Source organism: Ornithorhynchus anatinus, chromosome 1, assembly GCF_004115215.2.
Source record: "Ornithorhynchus anatinus isolate Pmale09 chromosome 1, mOrnAna1.pri.v4, whole genome shotgun sequence".
Lineage (NCBI taxonomy): Eukaryota > Metazoa > Chordata > Mammalia > Monotremata > Ornithorhynchidae > Ornithorhynchus > Ornithorhynchus anatinus.
Genome location: NC_041728.1, coordinates 138,126,650 through 138,143,809, shown reverse-complemented (window position 1 = coordinate 138,143,809; position 17,160 = coordinate 138,126,650). Strand labels below are relative to the sequence as shown.

Genomic DNA, 17,160 nt, shown 5'->3' with positions numbered 1-17,160 from the left:
CCAGTAATACTTCCAATAAAAAAGTGTTTCATATGTTCCGCCATATACCTTTGAAAAACAGAAATTGAGAAAGCGTTCCTGAGAAATAATGTATTCCTTTTAGGCAGGTTTAGCAGAACCAGTTAGTATTTCACAACTAGAGGTGTCAGAACAGATACATTTTCCTTTCAAGAACATGGAAAGTGAAATCAAATGTGAAAAAAGCACAAGCTAAAGTTCAAAAACAGTTTAAGAATAAGTGCAGCAGGCAGTTCATGGAAGTTCTGAGGCACAGTAATCTTTTTTTTTTTTTGAAGAATTCTGAAGGAAAGATCCATCAGAGGGAATGTGTCTGTTAGACTGTTGTACTGTACTCTCCCAAGTGCTTAGTACGGTGCCCTGCACACAACAAGTGCTCATTAAACACCACTGATTGATTGGAGCAAGAAGGATGATTCCCAAAGAAGAGACTTCCCAAGTATAAAAGATAGTCATCCCCCAAACAGGTCCTTGTCAATTCAGAAGTCTAAAAATAGAATTGGCAGGTAGAGATGCACAATTTAAACCAGAGATTGTTACATCTACATCTCTTCAGGCACTATTCCCTGGATGTCATTCTTCACTACTATAGTGGTAGCTGAAACAGCTTGAATTTGAATTTATATTGCAAAGCAACCTAGCGTAGTGGATAGAGTACACCTGGGAGTCAGTAAGTCATGGGTCCTAATGCGGACTCCACTACTTGTCTGCTGTGTGGCTTTAGGCAAATCACTTCACTTCCCTGGGCCTCAGTTACCTCATTAGTAATATGGGGATTAAGTCTGCGAGCCCCATGTGGGACAGGGACTATGTCCAACCCAATTTGCTCGTTATCTACCCCAGTGCTTAGGATAGGGCCGGGTGCATAGGAAGTGCTTAATAATAATTATTAATGTGTCAGTGGGTTTAGTGCTTTTCTTGGTCATGTATCATAGTACTACACACTTTTAACCTCTCCAACTTTATTTTTTTGAACTACTGCTCAGCCATTCTCAGCCCTGGGAAACCCCTCCTGCACTTGGATATTTATAATAGCAGTTTTTTCCCATTGCTGCACAATCAAGTAGAATCATAGGCAAGATAAGAATGGTTGGTGACTACTCTGAGGATTTGCATGACTTTCTCTATATTTATTGTGTCATATTTATTGAGTGCTTTTGGTGTGATGAGCACAGCACTAAGCACTTGGAAGCATACGACATAACAGAGGTGATAGACATGCTCCCCTGCCCAAGGAACTCACAGCCTAGACAGACATTAAAATAAACTATGGATGTGGTGTTTTGGATAGATCTTGGGACTGGGAGTCAGAAGGTCAAGGGTTCTAATCCCAGTTCTGCCACTTGTCTGTTATGTGACCTTGGGCAAATCACTTTACTTCTCTGGGCCTCAGTTACCTCAGAAGTAAACTGGGAATTGAGGCTGTGAGCCCCATATGGGACAGGGACTATATCTAACCTGATTTTCTTGTATCCACCCCACCACATAGTACAATGCCTCGCACATAGTAAGAGCTAAACAAATACCATCATTATTATTACTATTATTTAAGTGCTATGGCACTGAGATTGGAATGAATGAAGTGTACATATCCAAGAACAAGGATGATTCAAAAGGGAGAGGGAGTAGGGGAAATGAGGGCGTAGGGTAGGAAGATCTCTTGAAGCAGCATGACTCCATCACTTGTCTGCTGCGTGACCATAGGAAGTCACTTAACATCTGTGCTTCAGTTGTCTCAATTGTAAAATGTGGATAAAGACTTTGAGCACCATGTGGGACAAGGACTTTGTTCAAACTGAGTAGCTTCCATCTATCCCAGTACTTAGTAGAGTGCCTGGCACATAATAAGCACTTAACTAATTCCATTTTTAAAAAATGTGATTTGAGGAGGGTTTGAAGGTGGGGAATGTGATCATCTTTTGCATGTGAAGGGAAAGGGAGTTCCAGGCCTGTGGCTTGATCGTGGGTGAAGGACTGGCAACCTTGTCTCATCCCTTGTGTTAACACATTCTAAATAAGCTGACTTGTAAGACTAGAGCTGGAAAATAGATGTAGCTAACACTGAAGATATTACTTTGAAAATCTTCAATGAAAGAATGTTTCAAAAAGTGAAAATAAAGGGTAGGAATGAGGCACAAAATCCAGCCTGTTTTGTAAAGAAGACTTTTTCCAAGTCTGGAAAAGCATCAGCAAAATGAAGAGTTATTACCTAAGAGCTTCAGTCAGCTATGACAGATAGCTGGAGAGTAAGAATAATTTTTCCGGCAATAATCTCCTGATTTGAGGAAAGTCTTGCCTTTGCTTGTTTGCCAAGGCAACACAGGGCCAGATGCTATGATAGTTCACATTTCATTGCACCAAAAAATCTCATACTTAACATGTTACATGTTAAAAAGAGGCAAATCTATTATAAGAAATACGCAAAATCAGGCAAATTTATTTTAGACATGCTGTAGCAATATCTACACCTTAAAGAAGAAGTTGTAAATCACAAATTTCCATTCCTATAACTCTACCAGCTACTCTGTCCAAAGTCATCTTGTATCTTCGCCATTTAAAGTTAGGTCACGGCACATCTTGGAGAAGCAGCGAGGCTTAGTGGAAAGAGCCCAAGCTTGGGTGTCAGTGGTCGAGGGTTCTAAACCCGGCTCTGCCATTTATCAGCTGTGTGACTTTGGGCAAGTCACTTAACTGCTCTGTGCCTCAGTTACCTCATCTGCAAAAGGGGATTAAGACTGTGAGCCCCAATTAGGGCAACCTCATTACCTTGTATCTACACCAGTGCTTAGAACAGTGCTTGGCACATAGTAAGCGCTTAACAAATGCCATCATTATTATTATTAACAAAAATTTACAACCCAGATGGTAGAAGGAATGGGCACATTGGTGACAATGAAGTACTTGGGGACTGGGAAATCGAATTGCTCTGGCATTGATAGATTGTTGATTTGACTGGGGGTAGCTCTGCAGTTACTGGTTCCAGTTTCCACCACATCAATAGATCATTGCTATTTATTGAGCGCTTACTGTGTGCAGGGTACTGTACAAAGTGCTCACCACATCTAAGCCAGCTGGCAGTGGGTCTTAGGCTTCATTCCTCTCTTTCTCCCACCTGTGCAATGACAGGGAAGCTTCTGTGTGCCTTGAACAGTGGACCTGTTGGAACGACCTTCCCATCTTGGGACGTTAGGAGTCGTTTTCAGGCCCTGGGACATTTCTTGTCATGGCCACAATTTGTTCCTTGTAAAGAGTGCCAAGATTGAAGGCAGGACGCCAGATTCAGGGCAGTTCCAAACTTGACTGGTTGGCTGAATCATAATCACATTTTAATTTCCTTCTGATCACAAACCCCCATGTTTACATTTCCACCTACCTCCTGCAGCTAATGAATAATATTCTTGCTGAGAGCTGGCAAAGATCTTCTTGAAGCCTGGCAAAAGTATTTGTTCTATTAAACTTTTTTCAAAATTACCATGATCCTTGAGAATGATTGTTGTTAAAATTGAACACTGGCTTTGTGCAAAGCACTACACAAAGCATTAGGGAAGGTCAAGGAAAATAATTCACACTTGGTCTGTGACTCATAGCAAGTTCCCAAAATAGAAAAAGAGTGGGGAGAGACCACGGTGTTGGTGTAGGGATACTGGAGTCTGCTACATAAGGAATGAAATGATGAGATAAATGGAGCAAAAACACAGCAATAAGAGGAGCAATACATTACTGTAACAGGAAGAGTTATTGAGGCTGTTTGCTGCTCCAGCCAGGCCATCCCTTCTTCCTGATGAAAGTGTTCCGTATAGAATACCCGCTTGCCGCACACACTCTTTTCATCTATTTCCACTTGCATAGGTTTTGTGTTTTTTTCCAACACAAGTCTGGAGACTATGGTGGATAGTTAGGTTCCAGATCTGGTATCTGAGAAGGGCTGTCAGGGTCAGGCTGACACTGAAATTCTTACCATGAACCCACAGAGGATAGAGTTGAATGCTTTGGGGGAGGGATTTTAAGGTAGCCAAGTTCCTTTACTTCGGGACACTATTCCAACTGATTTAGGAAAAACTAACTCCTTTTTTACTATAAATGGTCAGGAGCTGTTGGCTTTACATTTTTGTGAGATTCAGAGTCTCTAGCTGACCATTTCCTCCCACTGTTATGCCAGCACACTTTCCGATGCAAAGAGCATGGCCAAATTCTGAGTCATTAATAGCAGCATTTCCTGTAGCACCTGGTTTTCCTTGGAGGTGTCCCATGATGTACTCAACTGCCCTGACCTTGATTAACCTATGAGATCATAGTCTATCGTAGAATGAAAACAAAAGAACCACGCACACACACATCCCCCTCAAAATCGACACACTCCCAGAAGGAGATTTACACAAACACAAGGGGCAGCAGTCATCTAAAAAAAATCATGAAACTAACGCTCTGATCGAATCCTGCAGCTTAGGTGAACAACTCCCAGGATAAGATGGTCTGCCATGCTCGATGCAACAAATCTATGCTTATCTTCAGTACAGTCCCACACAGCCTGAACAACAGAAGAGTCAAGACATTTAGACATGCTAAAGGTTAGTTATTCACCACTCAGGAAAGCTCATTTCCAACTCTCTCTGGCTTTGTAACGATCTCTCAACGTTGTCTGAATAGTAGGTTTCAGTTTACTGCTAAGCCACCTTAAATGAATAAAATCCACCTGATCTGGAAAGTACAGCGATCAAATCCAAACTTTTCAACACACTGTATGCAGACTTAGAGTTCCGAGGAACAATGGAACATTGTCTCAACCATCATGAAACCAAAGCTCCTCAGATTTAATCCAGATGGAAAGGTATGCTTCTGCCAAAAGTGATGAAGGGCTTCTTACTCATCAAATCTTATTCACTAGCCATTTGACATTTGGTTTAAAATATCATTTAGTTGGTTACTTTACAGTATTTTTCATCTCCTAAAATCTTTAATCTGGGCATATTAGTTATCTTGTAATTGGAGAACTATACTTTTCTGTATACTGAATTTTCTACAGTGTTCGGAATATGCAGCCTGCTTATTCAATCTCAGATATTCCATTAGAGTGACAGGAAAACATAATCACACAGGAAAAAACAACAAATGATTAAATGCTGCCAAGATGGAAGCTCTAGAAAATGAAAGACCTTACTCAAACACTGAAACTATCTGAAAGCTGTGCTGTTTTACTCCTATTTTAAGGATCATGAATAAATTCATTTTACTATTACTACACCATCACCACAGGAAATAATTTCAAGTCTACTAAGCCAAAAATATACATAAATACCACAGTAAAAACCTAGCCCTTTGCAAGCACATATTTTGTTTCCTTTGAAATGTTATTTCCATCTCTGTGGCCTGAGGGCACAATCACAGGGTAAGAGAACATGGGGCAATTATTAATCACTAATTAACGGATGGCTAGACACCACACTCGGGCCAAAAATCAAAACCCAGCTGATTAAAAAGGATGAGTCCAATGTCTCTCTCATCTTAGTTGCACTTCTCTATTTTCAGTAAAAACTCCATTTTTTATTTTACTTTTGAAATAAAATTTAGAGCTTCACTTTCTCTATTTTGGATTTAGGGGGCACAGTAGGTTTATCACTATAGGAAGATAGCTGATGAATGATTTCTCCTTTTAAATTGATAGCATTTTAGTTAGGGGTATAGACACTCCTACATACCTCATCCCATTCTAAAAGATAGCTGGTGATTTTTGAGCCATTATCATTCGGTGCCTGTGAAAAAAGAAAAACAAAGTAAGATGAAAAACTCACACCCCATTCAATCTGCAAAATGTTATTCAGGTTGACTCTGAAATAAAGGTTTATATACTGGACATAACTGAAAAATGTGTGCCAAGACTTTGTTATGTAAGGAGCAATATAATCCAACACAAGCAGGGACATTTCCTTCCAATTTGAAATATTGCAAGTTTTGAACTGCGATAGTTTCAATTAAAGTGAAGGAAAGACTAGAGAATGGGTGAGCCTCTAAGTCAACTGTGGTTTGGGGCTTTTGGGTAGAACTGCCACAAGAGGTGGTTTTAATTTATGCAACTTAGCCAGATGAAACATAGTTTTTAAACTTCACAAGTAACTCCTGGTTGGAACTTTTCTTCACTACATCAACTGGCTACTTTTGACCTGATATCTGAAAAATGAGAAGTTCCTAGTCTCATGATTTATTGGTCTTCCCAGCTACCTAGATTCCCTATAATATTTTCTTTTCAAAATAGTTTGAGCACCACGTATTCTTCTGAGTTATTAAACTGAAGAAGGGTCACTGTGGATAGTGGATAGAAAACAGGCCTGGGAGTCAAAGAATGTGGGTTTTAATCCCGCCTCTGCCTCTTGTCTGCTGTGTGTCCTTGCGCAAGTCCCTTAACTTCTCTCTACCTAGGTTTCCTCTTCTATAAAAAGGAGTTAAGACCATGAGCCCCAGGTGGGACATGAACTGTGTCCAACCTAATTAGCTTGTATCTACCCCATCGCTTAGAACAGTATCTGACACACAATTAGGCTTAACACATGCCACTATTATTATTATTATCATAAGCGCTTCCTGGAGTTCTCGCCTCACTGCTACTGGAACGCCTTCTTTCCTCAGATCAGAGAGATAACTGCTCTCCCCTACTTCAAAACCATATTGAAGGGACATCTCTTCCAAGAAACCTTCCCTGATTAAACCCTCCTCTTCTCTTCTCCCACTCCCTTCTGCTCTGCTCTTACTTACTCCTTCATTCATCCTCCCTTTCAACCCCCAGGTATATATGTATATGAGAAACAGCTTCGCTTAGTGGAAAGAGCATGGTCTTGGGAGTCAGAGGAGGTGGGTTCTAATCCCAGCTCCGCCACTTGTCTACTGTGCGACCTGGGGCACGCCACTTAATTTCTCTGTGCCTCAGTTACCTCATCTGTTAATTGGGGATTAAGACTGTGAGCCCCACATGGGGCAACCTGATTGCCTTGTATCTACCCCAGCGTTTAGAACAGTGCTTGGCACATAGTACACCCTTAACAAATATCATCATCATCATTTTATATCTATATATCTGATTTATATATGTATATATATAATAATGATATTTTATCTATCTATTTTTATCTATCTCTCTGAAATTTATTTATCTATTTATATTAATGTATGTCTACCCCTATAGACTGTGAGCTCGTTGTGGGCAGGAATGTGTTTGTTGTTATACTGTACTCTCCCAAGCACTTAGTACAGTGCTTTGCACACAGTAAGCGTTCAATAAATACAAGTGAATGAATGAATGAACTGTTCTTTCTTTTATCCAGAGAGATTTCTACTCATTTTCATCTGAACAAGGCCAGTATGGCCAAGCAGTGTAAGCATCACTGTAACCATTCCAATGATCATTTATTATGATCACTGAGAAGCAGCGTGGCTCAGTGGAAAGAACCCAGCCTTGGGAGTCAGATATCATGGGTTCTAATCCTGACTCCGCCGCTTGTCAGCTGTTTGACCTTGGGCAAGTCACTTCACTTCTCTGTGCCTCAGTTACCTCATCTGTAAAATGGGGATAGAGACTGTGAGCCCTATGTGGGACAACCTGATTACCCTGTATCTTCCCCAGCACTTAGAACAGTGCTTGGCACATAGTAAGCGCTTAACAAATACCAACATTATTATCATTATTATTATTAAATGCTTCTGACTTTGACAGCACCATTCCAAATCAGATTTTCAGTGATTTGAATTTTTTAATAAATGCTGAATATACATTTTTTTGGCAGCAAACCTAAAAGAAGCTGGACCTACATCTTTTGGCAGCAACCCTTAAGGTAGCTTTAAAATCCAAATTGTGAGCTTCTGCTTCTGTTTCCTATATCATGACAGTTCACTAGTACAATAGTCCTCAAATTTATTGCACAAGCTTGTTGTTCAGGATTATCAAGGCGATGAGAAAGCTGCTTGTAAAACTATTAAGGACCCATAAAACATGGAATAACGGGTTGAGGAAAATGCTTGCTCATATTGTATCTACACTTTTGGATTCACCTACCTTCCATTGTAGGGTGAGTGAACTTTTAGTCTTGTGTGTCATCTTCGGTGGGAAGGGACAGTCTGGAGCACAACTATGAGTGGTGAAGCTGACTGGCTCGGAACAGGATCCCTTTACTGAATTATACATTGCATATATTCTGAGAAAAAAAAACAAAAACCCATCACACAAACATATTCAGCCACAGTGACCAAAAAACATAATCAAAGACCATAATCACTGCCTTGTATTTTCTACAACATGTTTCTATTAGTAATCAATCAATTGTATTTATTGAGTGCTTACTGTGTTCACAGGACCATACTAAGGGCTTGAGAGAGTACAATATAACAGAATTTGTAGGCAGGTTCCCTTCCCACAACAAACTATCGCTCTTTCCCTCCTCCCCTCCTTAACTTCTATCTTTAACCACTCACTCTCCAATGGCTTCTTCCCCTCTGCCTTCAAATATGCCCATGTCTCCCCCATCCTAAAAACACCCCTCTCTTGATCCCACTTCCCCTTCCAGTTATCGTCCTATCTCCCTCCTACCCTTCCTTTCCAAACTCCTAGAATGACTCATCTACATTCTCTGCCTTCAATTCCTCAACTCCAACTCTCTCCTGGACTGCCTCCAATCTGGCTTCCATTCCCTCCACTCCACCGAAACTGCCCTCTCAAAGTTCACCAATGAACTCCTTCTTGCCAAATCCAATGGTTCCTACTCTATTCTAATCCTCCTCAACCTCTTACCTGCCTTTGACACTGTCGACCATCCCCTTCTCCTCAACACATCCAACCTTGGTTTCACAGACTCCATCCTCTCCTGGTTCTCCTCATCTCTCTGGGAATTCCTTCTCGGTCTCCTTCCGGGGCTCCTCCTCCCCGCCCCATCCTATAACTGTAGGGCTTCCTCAAGGGTCAGTTCTTGGTCCCCTTTTGTTCTCCATCTACACTCACTCCCTTGGTGAACTCATTCGCTGCCACGGCTTCAACTATCATCTCTACGCAGATGACACCCAAATCTATGTCTTCTCTCTTCTTCTCTCTCCCTCTCTTCCTCCCTCCAGACTCGTATCTCCTCCTGCTTTCAGGACATCTTCACTTGGATATCTTCCCACCACCTAAAGCTCAACATGTCCAAGACTGCGCACCTTATCTTCCCTCCCAAACCCTGTCCTCTCCCTGACTTTCCCATCACTGTGGATGACACTACCATCCTTCCCATCTCACAGGCCCGCAACCTTGGTGTCATCCTTGACTCTGCTCTCATTCACCCCACACAACCAATCCATCACCAAAACCTGCTGGTCTCACCTTCACAACATCTCCAAGATCCACCCTTTCTTCTCCATCCAAACCGCTACCTTGCTGGTACAAGGTCTCATAATATCCCAACTGGATTATTGCATCAGGCGCCTCTCTGATCTCCCATCCTCCTGTCTCTCCCCACTTCAGTTTGCAGTACAGACTGAAACTGCCTGGATTATCTTTCTACAGAAATGCTCGGGGCATGTCATTCGCTTCCTCAAAAATATCCGGTGGATGCCTATCAACTTTGGCATGAAGCAAAAATCCCTCAATCTTGGCTTCAAAGCTCTCCATCACCTGGCCCCCTCTTACCTCACCTCCCTTCTCTCCTTCTACAGCCCACTCCGTTCACCCCACTCCTCTGCCACTCACCTCCTCACTGTGCCTCGTTCTTACCTCTCCCGCTGTTGACCCCTGGCCCAAGTCCTACCGTTGTCCTGGAATGCCCTCGCTCCTCACGTCCACCAAACAAACTCTCTTCCCCTCTTCATAGCCCTACTGAGAGCTCACCTCCTCCAGGAGACCCTCCCAGACTGAGCCTCCCCTTTCCTTCTGCTCCCTCTCCCCTCCCCCCCACCCTCTGCTCTTCTCTCTTCCCCTCCCCTCAGCACTGTGCTCATTTACAACTTACAGTCTAGAGCAGGGAAATAGACAGTAACATAAATAAATTACAGATATGCACAAAAGTGTTTTGGGGCTGATGGAGGGGTTAATAACAGGTGCAAATCCAAGCACAAGGTTGATGCAGAAGAAAGTGGGAAAGGAAGAAATGAGGGCTTAGCTGGGGAAGGCCTCTTGGAGAAGTGCTTGAATAAGGTTTTGAAGGTGGGGAGAGTGATCGCCTATAAGATACGAAGAATGAGGAAATTCCATGCCAGAGGCAGGATGTGGGCAGGAAGAAATGCCCACACCGTATTTTTCATCGTAGAATCAGGGGGTCCATTCCCTTTTTCATCCCTGAATTGGAATGGGACCTGCGCATCTTCTGTCTGCTGATTATTTATTTTTTTAAATGGTATTTGTTAAGTGATTACAATGTGCTAGGCTCCGTACTAAGCACTGGGTAGATACAAGCTAGTGGAGTTCGACATAGTCCATGTCCCGTATAGGGCTCACAGTCTTAATCCCCATTTTATAGATGAGGTATCTGAGGCACAGAGAAGTGAAATGACTTGCCCAAGGTCACCCAGCAGAAAGAGGGGAGAGTGATGGTCCGTCGGATATGAAGATGGAAGGTATTCTAGGCCAGAGGCAGGACTCAAGCGAGAGGTATGCAGTGAGATAGATAAGACTGTGGTAAAGTGAGCAGGTTGGCATTAGAGGAATGAAGTGTGTGGGCTGGGTTACAGGAGGAAATGAGGGAGGTAAGGAAGGAGGGTGTAAGGTGATTGAGTCCTTTAAAACCGATGGTAAGGAGTTTTTCTTTGACGTGGAGGTGGATGGGCAACCACTGGAAGTTCTTGAGGAGTGGGGAAATATGGACTGAATGTTTTTAGTACCACAACTAACTCCTGTTCTCCCCTAAGACGTTTGCGTTCCTGAATCAGGAATTTCCCTAGCTAAGGAAAATGATACAATGATCAACTCAGTCTTTATAGTGGGACAATTTTACGGTCAAATGACTAAATTATCTTATTTTGGACTGTCATTGCTTGTGTTGATGTTTACGAGATGGGGCAAATGACCTAGATGTTTAGAAAAAACAATATTCTGAAAAATGCAAATGAATTTCAGAACTCTAATGTGCATCCCGAAAGAGTGAAGAGTAAAATATGAGGAAAAATCCTATTCTACTATTCTCTCTTGTGTGAAGTGAAAAGAGAGCAAGTGAATGGCAACAGCTGCGTTCTACTGAAATCGATGATAGACCTATAGAAATTCAAGCAAAAAGGATATCAGTCCTAAATTTCTCCATATAAATTATATGTGTTGAAGAGAAAATAAATTGAGTCTCATGTAGCTATACACTTGCTTGCTATTGACGCCACATATATTTCTGCCTAACGCAGCAGAAAAATCAGGCAAGTACAGTTTATCCATGTGAAAATGTAAGCCTTGCAAATGTTGCCAAGGATGAAGGCACCGAAGATCATCTGCTGACGCTAAGTGCAGGTCATGCTAGCTAAGATTCTTGGCTCAGTTTTAACATGTGTCCGATTTCACCAGCAAAGCTGTGAAACAAGTAAAAACACGCATCTTCGCTCTTAACATTCTAGGCCGTTCTCTGATTCCCTTCCTTCATCTTTAGGAGAAGGGTAATGTGCTACTTACTAAGATGTCCCAGCCTTCTCAAATCCTAATGGTTTTTCACTCCATATCCATGAGGGTTTCTCTGAAATGCATATATATATATGCTCCCTCCTCTGTCTTCTAATATAGTATTTATTTAGAGCATATTAAGTGGAAAGCACTGTTCTATTAGCTAGAGTGGACATACTGGGTTTGTAAACTGGGTGGGTAGAGCAGGTGTTTTACCCCATTTTATTTTACAGATGAGGAAACTCAGGTCCACAGAGATTAAGTGATTCGCTGAAAGTCACAGAGCAGAGCAGTTGAGTTGCGATGATAAACAAATCCCTTGACTTCCAGTTCCAAGCTCTTTCCAACTAGCCATTGATGTATAGGGCCATAAGATGTTAGCAAACATTGCTTCTCAATTAAGCTGTAACAAGTCTTTTCCTTTGAAAAAGGAAAAATGATCATTCCTAAAATTTAGAGGCCAAAGGATTTAATTTCCAAAGTTTTATGAATTAAAATTATTTTCTCCAGGCCAAAATATTACTTGTCCTGGTCTTACAGTGAAAAGTACAATGTTAATTAACCAATAGATGTTGGTCCTTACACTGTCATTAGACACCCGAATTAAAGTGTTACCTTCAGGAACAAGAAATCTGAATAGCCTTGGGAATCTGGTTTTAATATTGATGACTGCTGTTCAATGATGCAGCCTTAATCAACAAGTAGTGAAACACCTGCCTGAATTATAGTGCTGGCCTACTTAAGTATGTCCGGTCAATAACAATCAATCAGTGAAATTAGAACGACAAATCGCAGGAATAACGGATTTGCGGACAGCCACTCCTGTCTGAAGAGCAGTGAGAAATTGCCCTGGTTCTCTTTCAGAAATGAGAGTGTTAAGAAGACAACCATCTCTGCAAACGCAGTTTGGAAACCAATACTTCTCCAACTTGGTTTGCCTAAGTCCAGGAAAGGGAGGCAAGCCTCTTGTTTTAACAATGTTTGAGTAATTCCGTGTGTGAGACACTCCACTCGGCTGTCTCGCTGACAATAAGGAAAAGGGTTTCAAGAGAAACACGGTCCCCAATTTCCCCAGTACATCTGTAATACGATAGAGTCACATCATCTTGTCAACATGCAGCAGCTTGGTGACTGCAATTTGCTAGTCACGTATGGCAAGCACATTTTTTTAGAGACATTTCATCATGTGCTAATTGGCCAAGGACATGTTATCTAAGAGATCACATAACGGGGAAACTTTTTATTCTAAGCCTGCTTGGGATAGGCGATGTGGTAACAAAAAAATATTTGCTCTAACAAGCTAGGAGAAAACATTTCCTGCCACCCTAAATGTTGTAGTGATGCAACAGCAAAGTAATGTCCTAACGCTTAGTACAGAGCCTGGCGCATAGTACACGCTTAACAAATACCATAATTACTATTATTATTATTTTCTTTACCTATGAATCCTAACTCAGTAGTAGCATTCAACATTCATGATTTTTGCAAAAGGGGGAAAAAAAGACACCTCTACCAAGAAATTATGTGCAAATGAATATGCTTTGTGTTAAACCCATTCATTGACACGAAAAGCTCATGGAAGAAAGCACTATGCTTTGCTTGCTTTCAAACAGCTACATGTTCACATAGAGTGTGAAATCTTTTTGATAATTCAATCATTGAATTATATTTATTGAGCACTTATTGTGTGCAGAGCACTGTACTAAGCATCTGGGAGAGTGCAGTAATGATGATGAAGTTATCACTTTTAGAAGTCCTATCAGCTGAATCTCTGGACCTAATCAGTGGCAGAAATTTCAATTAATCAATAGCCTACTAAGAGTGGAACTTCGGTACTTCACAGACAATGAACAAATTTGATCTCCAGGACCAAACAGGATAACTGGGTACTTAACAGCTGCATGGCAATTGAACAAAAGTATTCACAACAGGGGTTATAAAAGAAAACTATATCCAACTTAAAATACTCTGGAATCCTGTACATCATTTTCCAACTGGTAATTGGCTAGAGTAGTGGAGCCAGTACTGTGAGAACTGGGATATTTAATGGCCGCAAGTAACAGTAATTGCACGAGTAATTTATCGTCCACTCCCTCATTACTATTTTACAGATGACAAAATTGAGGCCAAGAGAAGTTAAGGGACTTTGCCAAGGTCACCCAGCAAGCCAGAGATGGAGCTGGGCCTTGAAGACAGGTCTTCTCACTCCCAGTCCTGTTCTCTATCCACAAAGATACGCTGTAGAGATATCAAATGTATGAACCTGCAGTTCCTTCTGTATTAGGTAGGATTACTATGGCAACAACATCAGTAGGGTAAAACTAACCTATTGTAAGATGGCTGTTCTTCTTGACATCTACTGGTAGGGACGTTCTTGCAAATTTCTCTAACTTCTCTAAAAATTTGTTACGGGGCAATCCTACATGAATGAGGAATAAAGTGGCCTAGTGGAAAAAGTCTGGACCTGGAAATCAGAGGATGTGGGTTCTAATCCCACCTCTGCTACATGCCTGCTGTGTGACCATACGCAAGTCATTTACCTTTTCTGTGCCTCAGATTCCTCATCTGTGAAATGGGGAATCAATACCTGTTTTCTCTCTGTTGTTCAGACTGTGAACCCCATATGGATTAGCGGTTGTGTTATCTGATTATCTTAAGGACAGTTTCCTCCATGAGTTCTTCCCTGATTAAGCCCTCTTTTTCCCAGCTCGCTCTCCCTTTTGTGTCATTTATGCACTTTGTATTTGGCCCAACCCCACAGCACTTATGAACATATCTTTAAATTATAAACTATACATTACTTATTCATTTTAATGATTATCTCCCCCACTAGACTATAAGCTCTTTACTGGCAGGGAACGTGTCTGTTAATTCTGCTGTACTGTACTCTCCCAAGTACTCAGTATAGTACTCTGCACATAGTAAGCACTCAATAAATACAATTATTTTTATCTATCCCAGCACTTGGATCAGTGCATGGCACAGAGAATGTCCTAACATATATCACTATTATTATTTTTAATTATAATAAATTAACCTAATCAAAATCCTCTTGAGCTCATGATGGTCTAGCGTGCACAACTTCCTGAAGAAAATAATTCCATCTGCTCTATGAAAAGCTGTTTCTTTGTTTCTTTGCCCCCATTTCCCAGTGCTGCGGGTTTTGGTGCACTTCTGAATCTGCGCTTTCAACATCCTTTGAGATTTTGAAACAATTACATCCCTCTCCAAATTCATCTGTCCATATAGAAGAAACTTAATCTTTTCAGGTTATCCACATAAAGAATCTGCTTCATCCTTCTGATTATTTTGATTGCTTTTCTCTAGGCATATTATGACCTCTCCCCAAAGACAAATACTGAATGGATGGACTTCATTTGATTGTAATCAGCAAGAAGAAATTCAGTCTCATTACCGATTTCATTCAACCATGACTCCTACTTTTTTGTGTTCTACAATGCTACTATGTTGAGATAGATTTAGCAAATGATGGACAACTCGTAAGATATTGGATGTCAAGGAACTACTGAAGAACTACATTATCATAATGAATTTCTGACCTATACAAGTGCATCTAGGCAAAAATGTATTAAAAAATACTTTTATTCACCAGATCAAGCCTTTTCTATTAAAATAGAGTTTTGGCATCATAACTCACCTGACGTGATAATCTGTTGCGGGCCTTAGGTCTTTCAGGATGCACTCTAATTCTTCTCCACTGCAAAAAGAAATCACCCATAAGACAAAGTTTCTTGATAATTTTTAGATATTGTATTCTGGTGTTTAAAATGAAGGAGAGATGAGGCCTGCTCTAGTAGTAAATCAGGAATGAACCATTTTCTTTTTGGAGATGCCTATTATGGTTAGGCCCTTAGGTGAAATGGAAGAACAAACTTAACTAAATGTTAGTACAAGTGGTAATGAATTCACCTCCCTTCCCAGCACTCAACCAATTTTTATTTGTAGGACTGTGTTTTCAGTTTTCAGGACTGCAAAATAAATGAAGTTTTTTCTTTATTTGGACACTTTTTAAAAAATCACAAAAGTAAATGGGGGTACCTTCTGCCAAGAAATTGGAAAGATATTAAACTGAAAAGGAATTAACTGTTAAATACTCTTTTGGATAAATGTGTCTGCATCCAATTTTATTATTATTGTAGCGCATGGAAAATACAAACAGGGATATAAATGATCCAATTCAATTAAAATTCATTGAGTAATCCAACAGGAATGTGACTTATAACAAATCCCACCCTCCTGGAAGTGGGACAACCTGATTACCTTGTATCTACCCCAGCGCTTAGCATATAGTAAGAACTTAAATACCATAATAATAATATTAATAAATATTTAATAATTTACAGGATCCATTTTCCCCTTGAAGTAGATATGGAAGAGAAATCTTTTTCAAATATCTATATAGATAGACCCTAGAAATTCACGATGGCCATTGCATTTGGAGGAGAAATACTGGGATAAATGACAAGGCACCAAAATTCACAGATCAGAAACGTTTTCCTAAAACACACTGAAGATAGCTATCAAGGTGATCCAGTCTGGGCCAAATGGAGAGACTTAACCAAAGGAAGAAAAGTCATAATCAACTAATGGTATTCACTGAGTGCTTACTGTGTGCAGAACACTATAGTGGAAAGGAATGCCAATCCAATACAGTTAATAATGTTGGTATTTGTTAAGTGCTTACTAAGTGCAGAGCACTGTTCTAAGCACTGGGGTAGATACGGGGTCATCAGGTTGGCCCACATGAGGCTCACAGTCTTAATCCCCATTTTACAGATGAGGTAACCGAGGCACAGAGAAGTGAAGTGACTTGTCCACGGTCACACAACAGATAAATGGGAGAGCCGGGATTCGAACCCTTGACCTCTGACTCCCAAGCCCAGGATTTTTCCACTGAGTCACGCTGCTTCTCTGATGGTAAGCATGTTCCCTGCCCACAACTAGCTTTCAATATAGAAGGGGAAGTAGATGTTAATATAAATGAATGAATTATGGATATGTACATATGTGCTGTGGGGCTGAGGATGGGGTGAATATCAAGTGCTTAAAGGGCAGAGATCTGAGTGCACAAATGACGCAGAATAGAGAGGGAATCAGGGAAAAGAGGGCTTAATCCAGAAAGGTCTCTTGGAGGATATGTGACCACAATAAGGCTTTGAAGGTGGAAAGACTGGTGATCTGGCATATATGGAGCAGGAGGCAGTTTTAGGCAAAAGGGTAGATGTGGGAAAGGGGTTAGCTACGAAACAGAGGTGATTGGGCCATAGTCAGCAAGCTGGCACTAGAAGGGCAAAATGTGCAGGCTGTACATCAAAGAGTATACAATTCACGTGAGGACCAGTTACGAGTACTACATCGGTTAATGAAAAATTGCCAATGACAAGGTCAATCGATCTTATTTATCGAGTGCTTACTGTGTGCAGAGCACTGTATAAGCGCTTGGGAGAGTACAATATAACAGAATTGGTGGACACGTTCCTTGCCCCCAACAAGATTATGATCCATAGGGGAGACAAACATTAACATAAATT

At 40.9% G+C, this 17,160-nt stretch overlaps 1 protein-coding gene across 4 annotated transcripts in view; it reads right to left on the bottom strand.

Annotated features, from left to right (window-relative positions):
- The window catches only part of FNDC3B (fibronectin type III domain containing 3B), a 418,267-nt gene that overhangs the window by 99,695 nt on the left and 301,412 nt on the right, over positions 1-17,160 (bottom strand). For all 4 annotated transcript variants that reach the window (XM_029057950.2, XM_029057966.2, XM_039913103.1 and 1 more), the window contains 3 exons: positions 15,267-15,326; positions 8,060-8,198; positions 5,715-5,768 (listed from right to left, as the gene is read on the bottom strand). In XM_029057950.2, the coding sequence (XP_028913783.1) occupies positions 5,715-5,768; positions 8,060-8,198; positions 15,267-15,326 (253 nt within the window). The remainder of the gene's footprint in view (positions 1-5,714; positions 5,769-8,059; positions 8,199-15,266; positions 15,327-17,160) is intronic.